The following is a 21073-nucleotide window of genomic DNA, read 5'->3' on the forward strand; positions in this document are numbered from 1 at the left end:
ACGGTGTGAAAAAAAAAAACCCAAAACAAACAAAAAAACCTTTGCAAGCAATATTTTCTGAGCAGAGCCATAGTTTTCTCTGCAAGCAATATATTTTCAGTTCTTCTGCAGTGAAAATGAATCAACAGCAAATTCCAAACACACTCAAACACACACTTCAGTGACAAGTGAGTGCACTGGAGAGTGATTTCAGAGGCAGTCTCTCTGTGCCCTTCGAGATGTTGAATCTCTGAATGTATGCTTTGAAAAAAGAACATTTCAAATAAGTGTTTACCCCTGTGTAAGTGGACAAACTCATTATGTATTACATAAAAACAATGTATATAAGGGAAGGCAGGGATAATTGTGGCTTTCAGTAAATGTGACATCTGCCTCCTCTCAAGATAATGCTTAGTTTTAGTAATGATCAACACCTGATCATCTAAAGAAAAAATAAATAAAATTTTAAATGAAAAAAAAAAAATATATATATATATTTTTCATTTACGATATATATATACATGTTGTTTTCTTTGTTATTTGCTACAATGAATGTGGAAAATTAATTTATATTAAATGATGTACAGTTATTTTGTTCCAAAAATCTTACCCATTTTCAAAGTGTTTTTTTAAGTTTATTAAATTATATATTCCATGTAGTCTTTCATATATTTTGGTATGTCTAATGTTTGATGATGTTTTTATGTTTATACTAATGTAATAATATAATATAATATAATATAATATAATATAATATAATATAATATAATATAATATAATATAATATAATATAATATAATATAATATAATATAATATAATATAATATAATATAATAAACCATTTTCATTGATTGTTGCATTTATATCATACCACTGTCAGTTTTACAGAATCTGTGTTAGGAATGTAACATGTACCTTTGTGTACTTCTAGTTTAATTGTATTCCACTAGATTCAATTATAAATTTAATTGACACTGAAAACTGTTGCTGACATTTTAAAGATGTCTGAGGCCAAATTTCAATGGTTTAGGGTAATTATATTCTGAATAAATTAGCTAAAAGTGTCACAATCTTCCCCAGGCTCCTAAGCAGACATAAAACAAATAGTTTCTTTATGAGTGTATTATAATGAATAGAGTGACTCATTGTATCTCAGAGTTTTAAAGTTAATTTAACTATTGCAGTGCCTCTGTTACTGACCTTAGGCCAAGAAGAGGACAGATGCTAGCTTAGCCCTTTGAAATAGCAGGACTGATTACGCACTTCTTGCCCCTTTTCCACTGATCAAGATAATAATTGGCTGTCTGTGTAGGTGGCATCATGGGGTCAGTCCAACTGCTTGATTTTGCCTTGTCGTTTCTCAGAGCAATACACTCTGCATGGTAATTAAAGACGCATTATGCAATGAATATCAAACATCTGCCTGATGTCACTGGAACAAGATGACAAATTATTCATAGATTTGGCAAATTTATTTACACAATTCCACATTCACATGGTTAACACTACACATATATTCCGATGATGATCCATTTGAAAACTCACATTTGTAGATAAAAACATTTCTAAATGCAGATGGTATATGCACTGGAATTTATTAGATATGATTAATCAATATACTCTGAACATTTTAGACAGAAACCTGTTTAGTCTCTTCTTGTTGTATGTATTTTACAAAACCAGAAATCAATCAATCCTTCCTAAGCAAGACAAAAAATATGGAAATAAAGTAGGCAAACAAAGCTACTCAAGTCCAGTCAGATTTGAATTCATTAAGGCATTTATAAAGCTAACAGGACCATGCTTTAAGGATACTGAATTATTTATTAATGCCGAGGTTAAACCGACAGCACTTCAAGAAAAGCTTTTACAGTAGCTCGGCTTGTCAAAACATTTCACAAATGCTAATGATAAGACATCTATTTCTGCTTAGGATGAAAGTAATTAAGCAAGCTTTGTGGTAGCACATACTAGCAAAACAAAATCACACTTAATTTCACTTTGAATTCCTTCTCACTTATCATGGTAAATAAATATACCCTGTAAAAGTGTTGTATTCTCATTTGTGCATGAAAAAAACATTTTACCAAAAATTATTACATCATAATGAAGGGCATATTTGGAAAGCATTTGAGGATGTTATTGATTAAAATTTAGAACACTGAATATGTTAGGCCCAGTTCACGCACAATGTGTTTTTGCACTCCACTGTGCTGCTTGTTAATCAATGTAAACATAGAGTCTTTGACCATTGTTTTTGTCAGCGTTTTGATTAGATGTCCTCAAGGGTCAAGGTACAGAAGCTTATAGGGACATTTTAACAGAACACATTTTTGCATTTTACTTTCCTATGTAAACATGCATTAGATTTATGTGTTTAACCAAAATGTCCACATCTGGCAACTTTTGCACTATTTAGCACCATAGCATTTAATAAATATGGTGCTCAATACTTTTAAAAAAATGCATTTGGAGACCTTGTTTTCATTTACTTATTGTTTTTTTTTTATTATTATTCCACTGCTTGCATCTTGCATTTTTCAACACAAAAACTTGTTCTTTGTGAATGGCCCCTTAGAAAAACCCCATTGACCATTTTGTTGACCTGCTTTTCTATGTTTTTAAGACACAGGCAACTTAGGGGCCGTTTTTGCATTTCACTGTTCTTTCTTATTTAATTTGGTTACTTGTAAACTTGTTAGGACATTGTTTCACCATCGCGCTCATTAAAAAAGTGAAAATTGTATTTTGTATTTTTCAACACAAAAAATGCTTTCTATTTAAAACACCCCTCAGACAAACACCTTTGACCACTGCTTTTAGCGTTTTAAGATATAAGATATAGACAACTTGGAGGCTGTTCACACACACACACACACACACACACACACACACAACAAACTTATTGCATTCCAATGCGCTTCTTTTCATTTTCTTTTCTGAGTAAAAATGCTCTAGATGGACGTGTTTGAACGTTGCGCTAACATCCAGAATTTTTGCTGCCAACTTGTGCATGACACAGTATTCTATAAATGAGCTCCTCGGGTAAAAAAAAAAAACCTCTGGGTGATTTGCACCTTGAAAAAGTGTATTTGGTATATGGTTATTTGTTAATCATTAGTGTTTATCCTATGATATCTCAATAGCCTTACTGGCAAGTGCAGCATAATATGTTATCCCGTACTATGAACAACATTTGTTCTGTCTTCAGAAGGGGTGTGCTTTGAGAGAGCCTATACCTTGCGAATACACCTCTTCAGGGTTGAGCCATGTCGTTGAATGTTCAGAATATATAACTGATGGAGAGCAGTTTGGAGTGGTGTTTCATGAGGAAGTGTGCACAGGGAGGTGTCGTGTATATGTCAAACACAATAGATGAGTCAACAGTTGCCATGTTTGATTTAGTCAACATCCTCTCAGGCAAGCTCCTACACATCTCCACTGGCAGAACATCCGTTTGGTTCCCCATCCGCAAACTAAATCCCTGTAAAATGAGCTTTCCATTCAGCTTTTAAAAAGGCAAGCTCTCGTAGCACGACAGGGTAAGCAATAAGAGTTGAACCTTTGGGTTTAGAAGTTGGAAATAATAATACTATTTAACTCCAGCTGTAAATATAACTGCAATTCTTTGCCTTTTAAATGGCCTTTTGCACCACATTCAAAATTTTCACAACTCAGCGAACTGAATATAACCCCTATTTAGGAGGGAAGCCTGCACCTCAGTGACTAGACAGTTGGCATGAATTAATGGTTTAGTTGTCATCTGCTCTCATTTCCTCTCAGTGTTGCTCTCCTCTGTTGCTACAAACTTTATTTCTGCATTGGCCGTGCGTGAGGCAACACTGCTGTCTCTCACTTTGTGTCTGAAGAGGAAAGGGAAGGTCTTCCTGAAGGACTTGCGGAAGCTGGCGCCCATAAATCCGTAGACAATAGGGTTGATAGAGGAGTTGGCATAGGACATGCAGTTAGCCCACGTCTTGATCTTATATGTTGCGTAGTTGGCCTTGAAGTTGGGATAGAAAGATTGGAACAGGACAAAGATCTGAATGGGACCCCAGCAGATGGTGAAGAGAACAACAATGACCACAACCATTTTGGAAATCTTACTCCTAATGGAGATTGTTCTTTCGGAGAGCAGGTGGACCTGAAATAAACAAGGTTTTGATAAGATTATAGCAGGCAAATGTGACTGATATGTGAAAAAAAAAAAATAGATCAATGACATTATAAAGAAACATCTACGTATTTTTATTATACATTTAGTGAAAGGGCTCTACAAAAGTATTCAGAGTTCAAGTCTTTCTAATGAAGTTATATATTGAAATGCAGTTCTTTGTGGATTTTAATTTACTGAAATGATGAGAAACATGAGAAACCTTTTCGGTTTCTAAATTAAAATGATCTTTGATAGTTTTGATGGGGTTTAAAGTTAAAGTAAAAAAAAAAAAAAAAGTCTAGGTATACTGCAATTGAAAGTCTCATAAAAAGTAATGTTGGTATGAGTAGTTGCATAATCTTTTATTCATATTTATTCTATAATACAATTCTGTTACATATTTATATATAATGATTAAAATATTAAGATATACAAAAGTATTGAAAGTGTAGAGAAAAGTATTTTCAGCCTGATGGTTACACCATTGTTATTTTATTTATTTATTTATTTTAATTAAAACAACATTAATACAAAAAATATATTTCATAATTTAGATATCCTTATCACTGACCCTTAAATATTCATATAACACAAAACCATAATGTGCTGTTGTAACTATACCCAGATAATAAAGACAGCGTATTTTCTGGATTAAGATCCCACAGCTCAATTATTCATGTTGTGAATCTGTTTTTGTTGAAAATGAACAATAAAGACCATTGCAAATAATTTACATTGAAGATATAGTGGCGAAGAAGAATAAAAGCATTAATTAGATAAAGGGTACAAAACAAAATCTAAATGTGATTCCACAGTGAGCACTTTTTGTTAAATTACAGGTATACGGAGATAAATGCCATAATCACACAAGAACTCCACAGTTTCATCCCTCAAATCTCACTACAAGAAAGCAAGAACTGTAAGACTGTTTAAACATCTGCAGGAAAATAAAAAGCAGTATGGTGTCTCAGGAACTCTGAGTGAGAGAGAGATCACCTCAGATGTTGGAGAAGACCTCAGATAAGAAAGAGCTTTTAGGAGCTTTTAGGCTGGAATTCAAAGTGAATGTGTGGCAAAGTAACACTGGCCATGTATCAGACAGTTGCTATATTTACAGGGAAGTGTGGTAGTGGCAAAATCAAGCTGTGAGGTGGCTTTTCTTTATCAGGGACTGGTTTTCTTGTCAAAGATAAAAAATGACTGTGCAAAATATCGGTAAATACTGCAAATCTCAGCCTAATAAAAACATTGGGCCACTGCTTAAATATCGTGATGCAGAAGTGTGAACCTAAACCCTGTCACAAATCTGTCAAAAAAAGGGGCCAAAATCACATTTAAATGTTCCAGCTGTCTGAGGTGTCCAAGGCACTTCTGAACCTAATGTATGCAAAGCATCAACTAATATGTTCAGCTCAATCTCTTTGTTTTTTTATCGGCAGCATTTGAGCAGTTCAGCAGTTGGTGAAAAGAATAAAGCAGTATCTGAAGGAGTGAAAGTATATCTAGAATATTCTGTTTAAACAAATGTCTGTTTATTTCAACATACAATTCCATTTCTATCAAAAAAATAATTCATTACATGCTGCTTGTTAATTTCCAAAGCTCATTTTACCCTGTTGTGTTGCAATCTTTTTGAACTAGAGAGGATTTTCTTTTCCTTGAAAAGTTCTTGTTATTGCAATGGACTAAGACTTACTGTTTTTGCTTATGCAAGGTATAATAACTTCACTTGTTGCACTTGTGGTGTTTCCAGTCAAAAATGACTGGCCTATAAAAATTGCTTCTAAATTTTGCACTATTCTGTGTATTTACCAAATGTTGGATTTCATATTTTTGTATCTAATTTCTTTACAGGGAACCTTAATACACAAAAATCTTGCCTATGAAGTCATGACTTTAGGTTTCGGACACCACCTATGTGAAACTGGACCACACCTTCATCTGATGACTTAATGTTGTTTTTGCTGTGAAAATGATCTACTTATAAGTAAGGAATAAATACTCAACTTTTTAACTAAGAAAATTTTTATATGGAAATAGTTAATTTTATTAACTTTTAAATGCAACATGTACAAAGTCAAGTTATTTATTTATTTTTACATTGCACAATATATGTTAGTTTGTCCTTAAAAGATTTTTATTTTACCTTGTTAAATAAAGGTTACAACTACTTCATTTCTTTACTTTTGAAGACAAGAAAAGAAACCATGATGTTTCACAACCTCTTGAGAGGATATACACCAGGATAATAAATCAAAGCACATATAGCCTTTCATATCCATTTAGTGAAGTGTCATCACTGATGGTTGTTACCCATGATCATACCTGATGGTTGTTATCCACTGGTTCCACAGAGGCTTGTCCCACTCTTTTCAGCATGAAGGAATAACAAAAGGAGATGGTAATGACAGGCAGTAGATATACGGCTAAGAACTGATAGAGGATGAAAGCTTTCTCGTGAGTCTTTGATGGAAACCTCTCCATGCAGTATTTTCTTGGTCCATACCAATAGCCATCCTCAAGCCTCTGGTACAGGAAGATTGGTATGGAAAGGATAAAGGAACCTTGATGCATAAGAAAGGAGAAGATGAGAATTGTATTGCTTCACTTTTAAACATTTTAAAATGTATAGGAGTATTCTGGGTTAAATGCATAGGGACTTTGTTATGCACTTACATGAAAGTGTGAAACATGAATTTTTGCATTAACATTACTTCTAAAGAAAAAAAAAAAGGTAAAAAAATAGAACTGTGTGTGTGCATGTGTGTGTAAACTAATATGAATACTAATGAGATCAGAGAGAGTATTCACATAGAATATTCACTCACAGATGAGGAAAAAAAAAACATTACAAAGGATAAAGAGATTGTTACAGTATGGGCTGATTTACACAAGATGCATTTGCCTAGTCTTGTTTCTCTGGTTTTTTTATTTTATTTTTATTTTTTGTATGTAAACATACGTTATGGACAGTTGACAGTTGTACCATGTCTGACTGCATTTTGTGCATGAGTGCCATGTTTTAAAACACTGTGTCAAAGAATTTTGAAAAACCTGTCTCACGACTGCATTCTTTTTTCAATGCTTTTGTCTCACATAAAGAACGTGTTCTACAGTATTTGAATGGCCCCATCACACTTTTAATGTTTTTATGTAAACTTTCCCCATATATTTATATTTGAATTACTATTAGGCCTATCACATAGAACAAACTTGCATTTTTTTTAAAGGGACACTAAGTAGGAATTACTCCCATCTAGTGGTGAAATTGTATTTTGCATTCAAACTAATTTTGCTCTCCAGCGCCTCGCTTTTTCAAATGCGCGTTGCATCTACGGTAGGCGATATGTACCAAAAAGCTTTAACAGGATGTCTTCTAATAGCACTTCGTCGAGTTTTCCTTCAGGTGAACAGGTGTGTTATTTCAAACAAACTGCAACATGACAACTAACAAACGAATGTTACAGTATGAATTACTGACTGTGGAAAACATGAAATATTGTAATTAGTAGTTATGTCTAATTTATTCGTTATATTTTCTGAATTATATGCATTGTTAGATATAAAAAAAAATATTATAATATAGATTGTAACACTGACTTACCTGTCGAGAAGAAAACTGGCCACTTCAGCGTCTCTTTTGAAATCTTTATCAAGCATTAGCTCTTTCCACCTAGAAAAAGCTTCCCCGACATTAACTCTTGTTTTCTGTAATCTACGGTCACGTTTCCTTTTACGTTCTATTTTTGACTGTTTTGGCGACGATGTTTTCTTCTCCTGTGGCGCGGCATATGTATGGTCCATAATAAGAATGCAATCCAGACTTTTAAACTTGCCGGTGCAGTTTCAAGCGCCTCTCACTGCTCTGCACCTGCGTTTCTGGCTCTGACCGAAAACGCGCTGTGGAAACGCGTTGGCTTAGTACTTTTTGTCCCTCTCTGCTATTATAGTTTTGCAAGATGGCGGAAATACATGGAAGCCTCCGTCGACCTACCCGTCCCATGTATATAAAGATAATAAATTCTTCATTTACAAGGATTAGTTTAAACATTGGCATAGGTATTTGTACACCATTGAGGGCATATTTATGAATAAAAATATTGATTTTAGATAATAAAATACCTAAAAAGTTACTTATTGTCCCTTTAAGTAAATCTACAAATGCGTTTTATCTAGCATTCATCATGATTATGTGTTAATAAAAAATAAAAATAAAAACCATGGAGAAACATTTTGAAATACATAAATGTGTTCTGTGTATACAGTCCTGAAATGTGTTGGTTTTTTAAACTAAAGAGTACATTGAATTTATTTTCTCTGGTAATCAACAACAGGTGACAGATTAAGTTTTAAAATTAGGAAGTATTTATGTTTAATAAAGTGAAATAATTATTGCAGTTATAAAGAGAATACATCCTAGTGTTTGTTATATGTATACATAGGCAAGGCAAGGCAAGGCAAGTTTATTTATATAGCACATTTCGTACACAATGGTAATTAAAAGTGCTTTACATAAAAGAAAGTAAAATAATCATGAAGAAAAATAATAACAAAAATAAAACAAGTAATTTTAAAACTTTTAAAATGATTAAACATTTAAAAACAGTTAGAAAATGATTTTACATAATAATAAAACAATAATAAAACATAAAATAGTGAAAATATAGTGCAATCAGTTCGGACATTGCACAGTGCTCATTCAACAAATGCACAGCTAAAAAGATGCGTTTTATAGGGAAGTTGTCACCTTTTTTGAATTTTTTTGTTGATAATTGTACTTAATTACTTACCGATCCAGATACAGATGCTAACAATCATTGCGACACGAGGGGTTCGATGGTGCAGGGATTTCAGAGGATACACTGTCACATAGCAACGATCTCCACTCATTGCCGTAAGAGTGATGCATGTTGCCTGTACGGTCACCTACACATTGCCAAACCCTTTGTTATCATGTGTTCATATCATTATCAGTACATGCAAGACAGATGCACTCCAGAGCACTAGAGTAAACATAAAAATTTGATTTAACTCATCTAACAACTACGTGGTAGAACATCAAAAACACAGCCACATAATGCTTTCAGTACAGGCCAGTCTTTAGTTCATCGTCTTTTGAATTAATTCTAGACATGCACATAAAAAAACCCTAGCCCCATTCACTCGTGGTTTTGTCTGGTGAATTAATTGAACTGAAGTGCCTGATTGCTCATCTTAAATTAAAAGAATCAGGTAAGAGGAGAGGCTTTAGCTCTTAGATGCAACAGGTGTGAACAAAGAGCTGTTCCATCCCATCATCTTTTGTGCAAGATATCTAATGATTAAACAAAACAACAGCAAAAAAAATGTGTGCTTAGCCTCAATCTGAGAAGGCCTGTGTGTCTGAAAAGATATGATTCACAGAGCTTTGGACCAAACCTGTACAAAGAATATAGGATTAGGAAAATTCAAACCCACAGCTGAATTTATGCAGTTATTCCTCCCACAGGGACTATTTGATGTTTGTGTAAGATGTTCGTTCGTTGAGTAATTAAACACAACTATGAAGAAAGACTTGTAAATTAGCAGCAGAACTTTTCATTTCCATGTACAAAACCAGCAATCCATTTAGTTACAAGCACTGCAACTTTGCTTATTTAAGTGAATTTACTTCAAAGTACAGCTGAAACGATTAACTTCTCGGTTACATGTGTAACCCTCATTCCGTGAAGGACATAATGAAGACATCACATCGGTGACTGACGAATTGTGATCTAGCTTCGAGAGACCAATCTGCTTTGAGTGTAAACCAAACAAGCCATTGGACATTGGCATGGGATGATTGCATCCAGCTGCGGCTGATCACAGCATGAGCATAAAAAGGCAGCTGGTGCAATGCATACCAGGTTTTTCCCTGAGGACCCAGTGAACCGGTCGCACAGCAGTGGTACAGCAGCCGTGGCGACGGGACGTGACGTCGGGACGTGACGTCTCCTTTCCCTCTTTCAGGAAACGATGGTCACATACAGTACAGACCAAAAGTTGGGACACACCTTCTCATTCAAAGAGTTTTCTTTATTTTCGTGACTATGAAAATTGTAGAGTCACACTGAAGGCATCAAGGGCTATTTGACCAAGAAGGAGAGTGATGGGGTGCTGCGCCAGATGACCTGGCCTCCACAGTCACCGGACCTGAACCCAATCGAGATGGTTTAGGGGTGAGCCGGACTGCAGACAGAAGGCAAAAGGTGCCAACAAGTGTTAAGCATCTCTCGGGGAACTCCTTCAAGACTGTTGGAAGACCATTTCAGGTGACTACCTCTTGAAGCTCATCAAGAGAATGCCAAGAGTGTGCAAAGCAGTAATCAAAGCAAAAGGTGGCTACTTTGAAGAACCTAGAATATTACATTTTCAGTTGTTTCACACTTTTTTGTTATGTGTATATAATTCCACATATAATTCCACGTGTTAATTCATAGTTTTGATGCCTTCAGTGTGAATCTACAATTTTCATAGTCATGAAAATAAAGAAAACTTTTTGAATGAGAAGGTGTCCAAATTTTTGGTCTGTACCCTATGTATCCAAGAAGTTACCTTTCAGTCAGTCACTCTCAAAATCACATTAGTTTCCCAACGAATTGGGATCCCGACCAAAGGACCTTGGATGCTGCCCCTTCCAGTGTCCTGTGCAAGACTCCTGTGCCCCTTTTTGGTGTAGACTGGGACATGCATCAAGAAAACCAGTCACTCTGGTTGTAGCACTACCCTTTCAGTGAGATTGGATAACACTGGGAAAACATACCCATTCCACATTGAACATGAACATTGGAGAAGCCCCTTCACAAAGGAGGTTTCGGAAGTACTTACACATAAGAACAACCGATTACATGCATATGGAAGAACAGAGGTGATTGTAAATCTCCTGGAAAAAGGTAGAAAGTCTGCCGACCATAAACCTGGTCCTTTCTGCGCTTCTATCCATTTGAAGTGAGAACACAGGAGGATACCGCCTCCACACAAAGGCTATAGAATCTAGCGAACGTGTTTGGGGTCGCCCAGCCCGCAGCTCTACTAATATCTGTCAGCGAGGTGTTACGGCTGGCTTGTAAACCATAGCATAAACACATAAGAGACCAAACCCAATTTTTCCACCATAAGCCAATTTATTATCAAAATATATAAATTCAATAATTAAACAATCACAAACAAACGTCTAGAGGAAAACATGTGTGTTGATAGACACTTCAGCTCAACAGACTGCAAAGGCTCAAATGGGCCCTGATATAGTTTTTTGATCACCAAAAGGTTGTGGAGGAGGGCCAGGTAGGATTTAACCTTCTCTCCCCTCTAAGGAACCTGATGACCAGGTCACACCTCCCTACCGACTTCCCCTCCAGGGGTCATGGTTAGCAGTAATCGCAGCACAAAGACTTAAAGGGGGGGTGAAATGCTCGTTTTCACTCAATATCCTGTTAATCTTGAGTAACTATAGAGTAGTACTGCATCCTTCATAACTCCAAAAAGACTTCAGTTTTATTATATTTATAAGAGAAAGATATTCTGTACCGTTTTTTCCCAGAAAAACCCGATCGACTGGAGGCGTGACGTGTGGGCGGAGCTAAAGAATCACGAGCGCTAGTAGGAGTAGGAGAGTTTTGCGTTGAGAGCATGTGGAAACTGTGACATTACCGTGAGGAAAAAAAACATCATCCAAAACAAACCATGGCTAACAGTCAGATTCAGTCGTATATTTATGATCCAGAATCAGATCCAGAAGCTGAAATTTAACAAGAGCAGCAGCAGCAACGACTACAGCAGGACATCTGAAGTATGTATTGAAACTATATATATTTGCTTGGCGGTTTTGGAAAATGACTAAGTTCCACTTTATGTCATCGTCTTTTTTTTTTTTTAAGGTGTACATGTGGAAAGTGCAGTTTGATGACAACATCGCATGTTGTTTACTTGATGTGCTTACACGCTGATAGCTAAGTTAACAACACAGAGATATTTGAAGCAGTTTTACTCACCGCATGCGGTTCCAACACACGATCGTGACCCTTTTTCGTTGGGATTGCATTATCCTTAAGAAATAAACGATATGCCAATCCGCCGTCAAACTGGGCCTTGTTTGTAAAACAAGCATCTTCGAAATGCAGGGAACAAAAAAAAACACTTGCACAACTCCATTGATGCTCTGTAAAAATAAACTCCATCCACTGGTCCCTTAATGCTGTTTTTCTTTTGGTAATCTGTGCAGGGTTGTCTTGCCCTGGCAACCAAAAACACACTTCTTTTGTGACATTTCGGTCTCTCGCTCTGATCAGTGAACGTCTGTTGTGCTCTCAGTGCTCTGCTATACGGGAGCGCGCACTCTTCCGGGAGAGGTGCCCTCAGGACCCATATAAGGAAATTCCGCTCCATCTAACGTCACACAGACCCATACTCAAAAAAAAACTTTCTGAAAGTTGTGACAAACCGGAAGGAGTATTTTTGGAACAAAAAAATACTCCTTCAAACGTACAACTTAATTTTTGAAACTTTGTCCATGTTTAGCATGGGAATCCAACTCTTTAACAGTGTATAAAACTCAGTATGCATGAAATAGCACCCCCCCCCCCCTTTAATGTGGAGGGAGACAGCCTTCGCTCCAACCCTTGCTGCAAAAAGGAAAGTACAACTCTGATCAGGCATCTCCGGGGTCTTCTCTGCAAAACGAAAACCACTTGATGAACAGCTTCCACTTCAAGGTGTAAGCGTGTCTTGTAGACAGTGCTCTTGCCAAAGTGATGGCGTCAGCAACCTCTTGGAGTAGACCACCTAGAATCTCTGTGTCCAGTCCAGGGATCAGATTCATTTCCAGAGGTCTGGACGCAGGTGCCACAGGGAGCCCCGTCTCTGAGTCAGTAGATCCTTCCTCAGAGGTATCTGTCAAAGAGGGGCTTTCACGAGGAGCATTAGATCGGGGAACCAGGCGTGAGTTAGTCAATACAGTGCCACAAGCAGGACCTGCTCCTCCATGTAGAACAACTGGCAGTGAGAGGTTTCTGGAGAGGCAAACGGGTCTACCTGAGTCTCCATTCTCCTGGGAGCGTAGCTCGTGACAGCTCGTTGGCTGTACAGTTGGGCAGACCCAGAATGTGAATGGCACGGAGTGACCTCAGAATTCTCCAAAGGAGGAGGTGGCTGAATGTTCTGTTCTGTTCTGTTGGCACTCTTGCCTGGAGAAACACAAGGTCTGAACACATGGTGAAGGTTCGGTGACAGGCTTGTGTAACTTGAACCTTGTGAGTGCCGTGATGCGATCCTGGAGGGCGGCAGCGCAGGTGAATCTTCCTCTCCAGAGAGCTCTCCCTCCGATGCAGTGATCGACATCCAGTCGTCGGGAGGAGCACCGAAGGATAACACTGGTACGTTCTTTGAAGAGGGCCCATCACAAAAACTATAGCATAGCTTGTTATCCTTTTGGAAAAAGTAGTTAGCTATGCTACAGTTTGCTAATAGAAAGTAGCTAGCTATATTGAAACTAATTAACTAGGCAATATCTATCTTATATTCATAACAAATATATCATATTCAATATCATTTAATCAGAGCTGATGCATAAGGGACAAAAAAGTGGAAACACTTAAGGGGCCCTATCTTGCACCCAGCGCAATTGACTTTGTACACCGACGCATGTGTCATTCCTATTTTGCACCCGCGCAAAGCGCGCTTTTCCCTCCACAGAAGCACGTCGCTAAACTAGTAAATGAACTTGCGCTCCCTGGGCGGTTCAGCGCAAAAAAGGAGGCGTGTTCCGGCGCAAACAATCCCTGGTGCTATTTTGCTGTTCCATTAAACAATTGCGCCACTGACCAGAAAAAAACTAGTCTAAAGTCAGTGGCGCGTTGCGCGTTGTTCATTATGCTATTTTAAGGGCGCATGCTTGACCATAATGTATAGCGTGCACAACGCGCATACACTTTGCTCATGTAATCTACACAGATGCAACAGTTATTTTTGCAAATCATAAATTGTTACACTAAAAAAATATTAACACATGAGATGACGGAAATCATTGTGGTGTGTCACGAAGATGTGAAAAAATAGGCATAAATCTAGCTTACAAATTATTCAGGCTACTTGTAGTAATTAAGGATCAGACCTGTTTGCCCAATAGTGGCAATACATATATGTATATAAGGACATCTGACAAATTGGTTTGTCCGTCAAGAACCAGGAAAAAAAAAATAGATGAAACAATTGTGGCTATTTCCTCCCACGTCTGTTTAACCGACGCTATTTTGGGTGGGTTTCTCCCATCCCCATACAACACAACTTCTCTGTCTTTCACTGCTCTTACAAGAACATCAGTCTCCTCGGCTGTGAACCGCTCCTGGCGTGCGCCTGGTAAATACGCCATAATAATAGCAATCCATAATGGAACTTGCGCACCTGCTTTTAAAGGGAATGTTGGATGACGCTCTGATTGGTTTATTTCACGTTACGCCCAAAACACACCTATGAATAATGAAGCTACTTCAGACCAACCCACTTTAGATTTGCGCCGGGCGCAAGAGCCATTTATCCCGCCGGGAAAATAGCAACAGCGCCGAGACCCGCCCACAAACTTACTTGCGCTTCGCGCTTTGACACTTGCGTTTCAGATCGTTTAAATAGGGCCCAAGGAGTGTTGAAGTCGTTATCGTATTGGTTGAATTCTACAGGATTTCTGTGAGACGTGTGTCATGTTCTTAATGTTCCACCTGGAAACAAAGACACCGTGGCACCAAACCCCCTCACGAAAGAAAAAAGCCATCTTGTTTACAACTGTGATGACGAATGCTTATCAGGATCAACTAAATGCTGGATTTTCAAAAGTATGTGAAATATTTAATGTTTGCGGCATGGAATCTTTAAAATATGTCCAAGAGTTTTACACACTGGTCTGTTATTGTGAAATGAACTGTGATTGGTTGTTTGACATGTCTTGGACACTGAAACCTGCCATGAATTCCAGACCTTCAGTCTTAAGGTCTGGCTACGCAAGACTACTGACATTACTTATCTTGAAACACTATGGGCACCAGGACTTTTAGCCCACATCCTCATTGGCTAGTATTCAAATATTTTGCTTTGGTGACTTGCATTAAAAGTAAACTTGTGACAGTCACAAATAGTTTTAGCACCTAATAGCATTTTAGGATAGATACTCTTTCTTTTTCTTTTTTCTTTTTTTTTTACCCTTTCACCATCCTAGATTCCTTGGTTTCTTGCTCAGTTTGCTACATTTTTTATGTGAAATGTCCAGTGAGGGGGTGCTAAAAGTGTGTTCAGTTTTATCTGAAATAGATAAACATGAATCTGGCAACATTATGACACCTGTTGGTTGTACCTATCACTGGAGTACAATAAAATGTCTAGTAAGTGGCACTAAGTTTAATGCTCTCATGCATTCCAAAATAAGTTACCACCTACAGTAAACACTGCCCTAAACCTAACTGATAGTGTTAACAAAAGCAAAGGTGATAATGAAAAACGTATTTGCTGATTGTACCTGATGAACTATCAAGCAAATTTACTTAATCAGAAAAGCCATACATATGGAGCTTGCTATGTGATGCAAACGCCAAAATATATTACCTTACAAATCATGCACTGTGGTAAAGTGTTTTAAGGTCATAACATTATTATGGAACCACAGAAAAATAAGTTTATATTAATTGATAATCTGCCTGTGAAATCATAATGTGCACAATTCTGGCATCACTGCCCTAAGCTGATTTTCTATGAGCATAGGAACTATATTAGGTCTTAATCAGTGTACAAATCCATTTATTGCTATTGGGTGACAGTTTTGGGTACTATACTGAAGTCCAGAATCCTGTCAGCATTGATCTTAACACATTTATTCCTCTTACTTTTCATTTCATAGTGACTTTCTTGGTATCGCCACTGTCATCAAAAACATTCTGAGATGACGCAGCAGAGACACATTTATACTACAGAAACGAAAAAAAAAAATTGCTTATTTATAACAATATGTCTTGTGGAGTATTGTTCCCTGAGGTGCTCTGCTTACCTGTTGGAGAAAAGCGACAAATTTACACATGAAGTCCCCAAATATCCAGCCAGGCAGAGGGTAGAGGGTAGCAGTGAATGGCACACAGCACAGCAGGAAAATGATGTCAGTAGCAGCCAAGTTAGCTGAGGAATTAAGTGCATGTGTTAAGGTATGGAAAAGGTGAATGTGTAATGTGAGGTGCTACTGTTCATATTACTTTTATCTCCTAGGGGTATACAGGGATTCTGTCAATACTTGAAATATTGTGAAGTCAAAAAATAGTTGAAGACAGAAGTGGTGGAAAATGTGAAGTGAAAATGAAGTGAATTAAATGCAAGCTCTGACAGCAACACTGAAAATCAATTTGAGCCACTGTGGATGATCTGACTTTATTACCTTCCAAAATTCAATACAAGTACAAATACAGTAAAATTACTACTACTAAAATGCCAACATATAGGCTGTGGTCATATAGCCATATTGTGGCAATGACTTTTTTCATCAGTACTTCACTCAAGATCCATCAATGTTAAGGTATTTTCTAACCTCACAATCTTGCTCAAGAGGTTCCTGTGAAGCGTTCCTCGAGGGAATGCAATAATTCTTACAGTTACATGACAGTACATCATTCTGTGACTAATGATGAATCATTTACCACGAATATACTAACACAAACTCCAGTTTGCTTCTTTACTTCTGATAGAGTACTAAATAATCATATGAACTACTTAAATAATACTTTAAATAAGAATAATTTATTTGTTGCAGCTTAATATATAAGGTGCAGTTCAAAATGCTTTGTTGGTCTGGGCATAAAAAACATTTACAAAAAAATAAAAAGAACCAAAATGATAATAAAACAATAAAAATAATGAAACAAAGATATCTCATAACAAACTAGAGAGAGATAGATAGAGAGAGAAAATACATTGACAAAAAAAGACTTAAATATATTATTTGAAAGCTAAGAATGTTTTTCGAATCTTTTTAAAAGTGCAAGTGCTTAGAGCTTGTCTAATGTGAGAAAAGGTTCCAGAGGTTTTGTGCAGAATAAAAAATTGGCTGCCACTCACCAATGTAAAAGTTAGTGGCGGTCCTCATCTGTCTGTGCTTGGAGATGACATAGATCACCAGTGAGTTTCCGATCAGCCCCACTAGCATGATGAGAGAGAAGAAAAGTGGCACAAGCCAAGCATCCGTCAGGAAAGGGTGCTCCTCGTCCTCCATATCCTCCATAGAGGAGTTTCCAATGGAGCTGTTCAGCAGCTCACTTGAGTTCCGGTCTTCACTCGGAAACATAATTTTAGGCTTGGGAAAGACCTTAAAATAAGATTAAAAAAAGCCAAATTTCTTCTTTCTGACAGCGACAAAATCCTCATGCCCACCAATCCAATTAATTTTAAGAACACGCCATTAGAATCTGGTGTCTTTTCATTAACTTCATGCTACTGAGGCAGTTTTTCAGGTAGATCGGTATTTGGAGGAGACGGCTGCCGCAATTTCTCTTCAGCTCTTTGAAAAAGGAGCCCTGCGAGCAGGATCCACTCAAAGGCAGAGTGGATCCGCTCTCATTGGTTTTATACACAGCCTGCACACACGTGGGCAACAGAAAGATTGTAGAATGAAAAACTGATGTCAGGTCGCTTAGCAACAATTTTAGGGCTCTCTCTCTCTTATTCTGTCGCTATGTGTGTGCAGAGAGAACGAAATATAAATGTGGTATTTACCCTGCAGTATACACATAGCCTAAAGTTATGCAAACCTGCGGAATCAAAAAGATCAATGTGATTCAGTTTGTTCTACTATCACTCCACCTAGAAATTACTGACCACAACATGGAAAGACACAATTACTGCTTCTTGAGACTGTGTATCACCACAAATTGTCGTATGGGATCTCCTTTGTTGAGTCCAGGTTACTTTTTTCTTACTAAATGCTATATGCAATCTTGGAGCAAATTGAACCAAGTTCAGAGTGTGATCGAGCAATGCAATCAGACCTTAAGTCTGGGAGAATGAGCTCACAATCATGGTTGAATCACACACTGACTGCTCAGATAAGAGCACAGTGGTACTGCTGAGCACTGATGAAGGCATGGAGACCGAGCTCTCCCACAGTCTCTATTCAATTTAATTCAACACTTCAGTCTGCTTGCTCTTTATTGCGTTCTTTGACCCCTACACAATGAAGCCTTTAATTGCACACATTTAATGAAAAAAAAAAAATGCTTATTATTATCAGCACTTTGTTTGTTTGGAAAAGGTAATAATTAATTTTCCAAATTGATTTGAAATTTTAATAGGGTGTTTAAGTCGTGTTGGAAAGATTGTATTTTGAATGGCACCACAAAGTCGTAATCACAAGTAGTAAACTCAGAGCTTTCTTTAAGCTCAGAGATTCTGAGTCGGATGCAATGGATGCAGCTTCTGTATAGATGGTAAATTTGCTAAAATGAAGTTGCATGCACAAAATATGATGATGTATAATTACAATAGAAAAAAAATAGGTACATTGACAGTTGTACATCATTCATTGACCAGTGACTTGCACACAATTGGTGTGAAAATTATGACTGGAACACATCATAACATTTTCATTGATTGTACTACTTGATTAATGACTTAGACACACTTTCTGTTACATACAAATTCAAGTAATGCCATTGTGTATCACAGTTATCAATTGTCGGGACATTGGAGGACTTTAGAGTTTTTATATTACTGTTTTACTTTAATATTACTTCTATGTTTGTCTTAGGCCATATGCTTTGTATATTGTAGTCGACTACTTTTTTCTCAGCATAAGCTTTAAAGTGTTAGGCTAAACTATTTAACCTCAAAATTGAATATCCCCATATTTATTTCTTTGGTGAGTAGTCATGATAATGTGCACAGTGATTCCTGATCACCTTGTCACAGTTAATTTAGTGATAATGATGGGCTAATTGCAGTATCTTTTGCACGTCTTTTTTTTTTTTTTTTCAATAAAACAGAATACTAGAGTACATTTTACAAGATAATAGTATTTCAGTTTTTCTCATTCAGAATTTCATGTTTAATTCAATGTTTTATTTGCTGTTTCATTGTAATTGTTTGAGAAACTTACTAGCAGTTTCAGAGTGATAATTGTTTAAAAAAAATTTTTTTTAAATCTGTGTACAGTGGTTTAATAAAAAAGTGGTTATGCTGCCTGCTTCAGAATCATCCACGTTGGGCATTTAATGTTACAATATTTCAAACATTCAAATCTATGAAGTAGTTATTTTTGTGATATATTTTTATACTGTATTTTAAAAAAATGTATCACTCCATATTACAATAGAAAAAAATAGGTACATCGACAGTTGTACATCAATCACTGACCAGAGTGACTTGCACACAATTGGTGTCAAAATTATGACTGGAACACATCATAACATTTTCATAACATACATTATATACAGTATGCATGGTATCAAAAAAAAAAGTATATATATATATATATATATATATATATATATATATATATATATATTCTGCATAAAACAAATCATGAAAGGTAAGTGATTAACATCAGCTGGCTGGTATATAGTGCCTTATGTTATTACTGAAATACAGAACACTGAAAATGTACATAACTTTACACAAGTCGCAACAGACTTGTTCACCACCATGTTTTACATTGTCATACCCCATCCAACGTCACATTTTGAGATCTACAGAATCAGATAACTTTTTTTCTTAAATAGTTCGGTCAGATTAGATGTTTTCATAGTGATAGTGTTTTACAGCACATTTTTACCGAAACCCTTTAGCACACACCATCAGACTCACAATGAAAATGAAATTAATCATTCATGTGATAAGTCGATTAATACTTTAATCACTCTTGCTCTGAACATGGCAGAATGGTACACCTTACAGCACCTGAGGTTTAGTTGAACATTCAGGCTTTAAAACTTAGTATGCCTGTCTGGTGCTTTTGAAGGTCATAGGAAAGCATAAATTTGTATTCTGCCGCTGGCATTCTCTGAGGACTGAGGCCTGCTTCAGCTCAGCATTCAGATGTACTGGACAGCTCGGATTCAAATGTGTCATGTTCATGGGCCATGTTCACAAATCCCCTGGGAGGCCAACCTTCAACACTGCACGGTGCACAATATATCAGTTTCACTGCAGGGGTGGAGTGTATTATTTGTAAATACCTGAAGGTAGAAATAATTGGCAAAGGCATGGCTGCATCGACATAGTTTTTAGTCATCCAGTCATGAAATATATATAGCCTGCGGCAAACAAGACAATCAAAATATATCAAAGATGTCATATTGAGCACATACAGAGCAGAGCCTAAGGCTGGAAATTTACCCAAAGCACACTTTAAACTTGAATTATCTTGCACATGAACATTATATTTTAGACTTTTTTTTATTTATTTTTTTGCCCATTATTTTAACCTTTGTAAGAAAGAGCACTGCTCTGACCTTTTCTCAGTCAGTAGTTGCACCCTGGCAGTGGAATCTAATCTAAAATGTGTCAGTGGTTATAACAGCTGTGGAAATACACTCTATAAACACTATGTTCTGCTTAGTGCCATTGCATAAACACTATATTTCATTTCTCTGTCCTGCAGTTCGCCTGGCATGGCGCAGATGTCAGAAGGAAGTCACTTAGCTAAGACTTTACATGGGATTGGTGTGCTTTTCAATTTGTCATTCAGAGGAGCCTGTGGTCATGGTTCATGGGACAAAACAATTAAGAAAACTGTGGGGGAAAGTAATTGATGCTCCACAACTTTTTCATTTTATAACAAACTTATGTGTTGGCACTGATAGGATGACAAATATTTGTATGGTGGTAACTGAAGCGAACAAACCCAATTCCTAAGGCTATTTTAAATGTACAATTTTTAAAAGCGTGTATCTGCTAAAAATGAAC

General features: G+C 36.8%; 1 protein-coding gene across 1 annotated transcript; it reads right to left on the bottom strand.

Moving 5' to 3' along the window:
• Positions 1-2485: 2485 nt before the first annotated feature.
• Positions 2486-17553, bottom strand: LOC113038255 (G-protein coupled receptor 54-like). The gene is made up of 5 exons (XM_026195546.1): positions 17234-17553; positions 16179-16303; positions 8926-9061; positions 6461-6699; positions 2486-4123 (listed from the first exon to the last, which is right to left on the bottom strand). Exons 1-5 carry the CDS (start codon positions 17457-17459, stop codon positions 3749-3751), a joined length of 1101 nt encoding a protein of 366 aa, XP_026051331.1. The 5' UTR covers positions 17460-17553; the 3' UTR covers positions 2486-3748.
• Positions 17554-21073: the final 3520 nt, after the last annotated feature.

This window comes from Carassius auratus, chromosome 21 (genome assembly GCF_003368295.1).
Source record: "Carassius auratus strain Wakin chromosome 21, ASM336829v1, whole genome shotgun sequence".
In the NCBI taxonomy this organism is placed as follows: domain Eukaryota; kingdom Metazoa; phylum Chordata; class Actinopteri; order Cypriniformes; family Cyprinidae; genus Carassius; species Carassius auratus.

Coding starts and splice junctions, on each gene's coding strand:
- LOC113038255 (XM_026195546.1), bottom strand. CDS start 17,459: ATGTTTCCGAGTGAAGACCGGAACTCAAGTGAGCTGCTGAACAGCTCC. Junction 16,304..17,233: donor CGCCACTAACTTTTACATTG/GTGAGTGGCAGC, acceptor TTAATTCCTCAG/CTAACTTGGCTGCTACTGAC. Junction 9,062..16,178: donor TTGTCGCTTTTCTCCAACAG/GTAAGCAGAGCA, acceptor GGCAATGTGTAG/GTGACCGTACAGGCAACATG.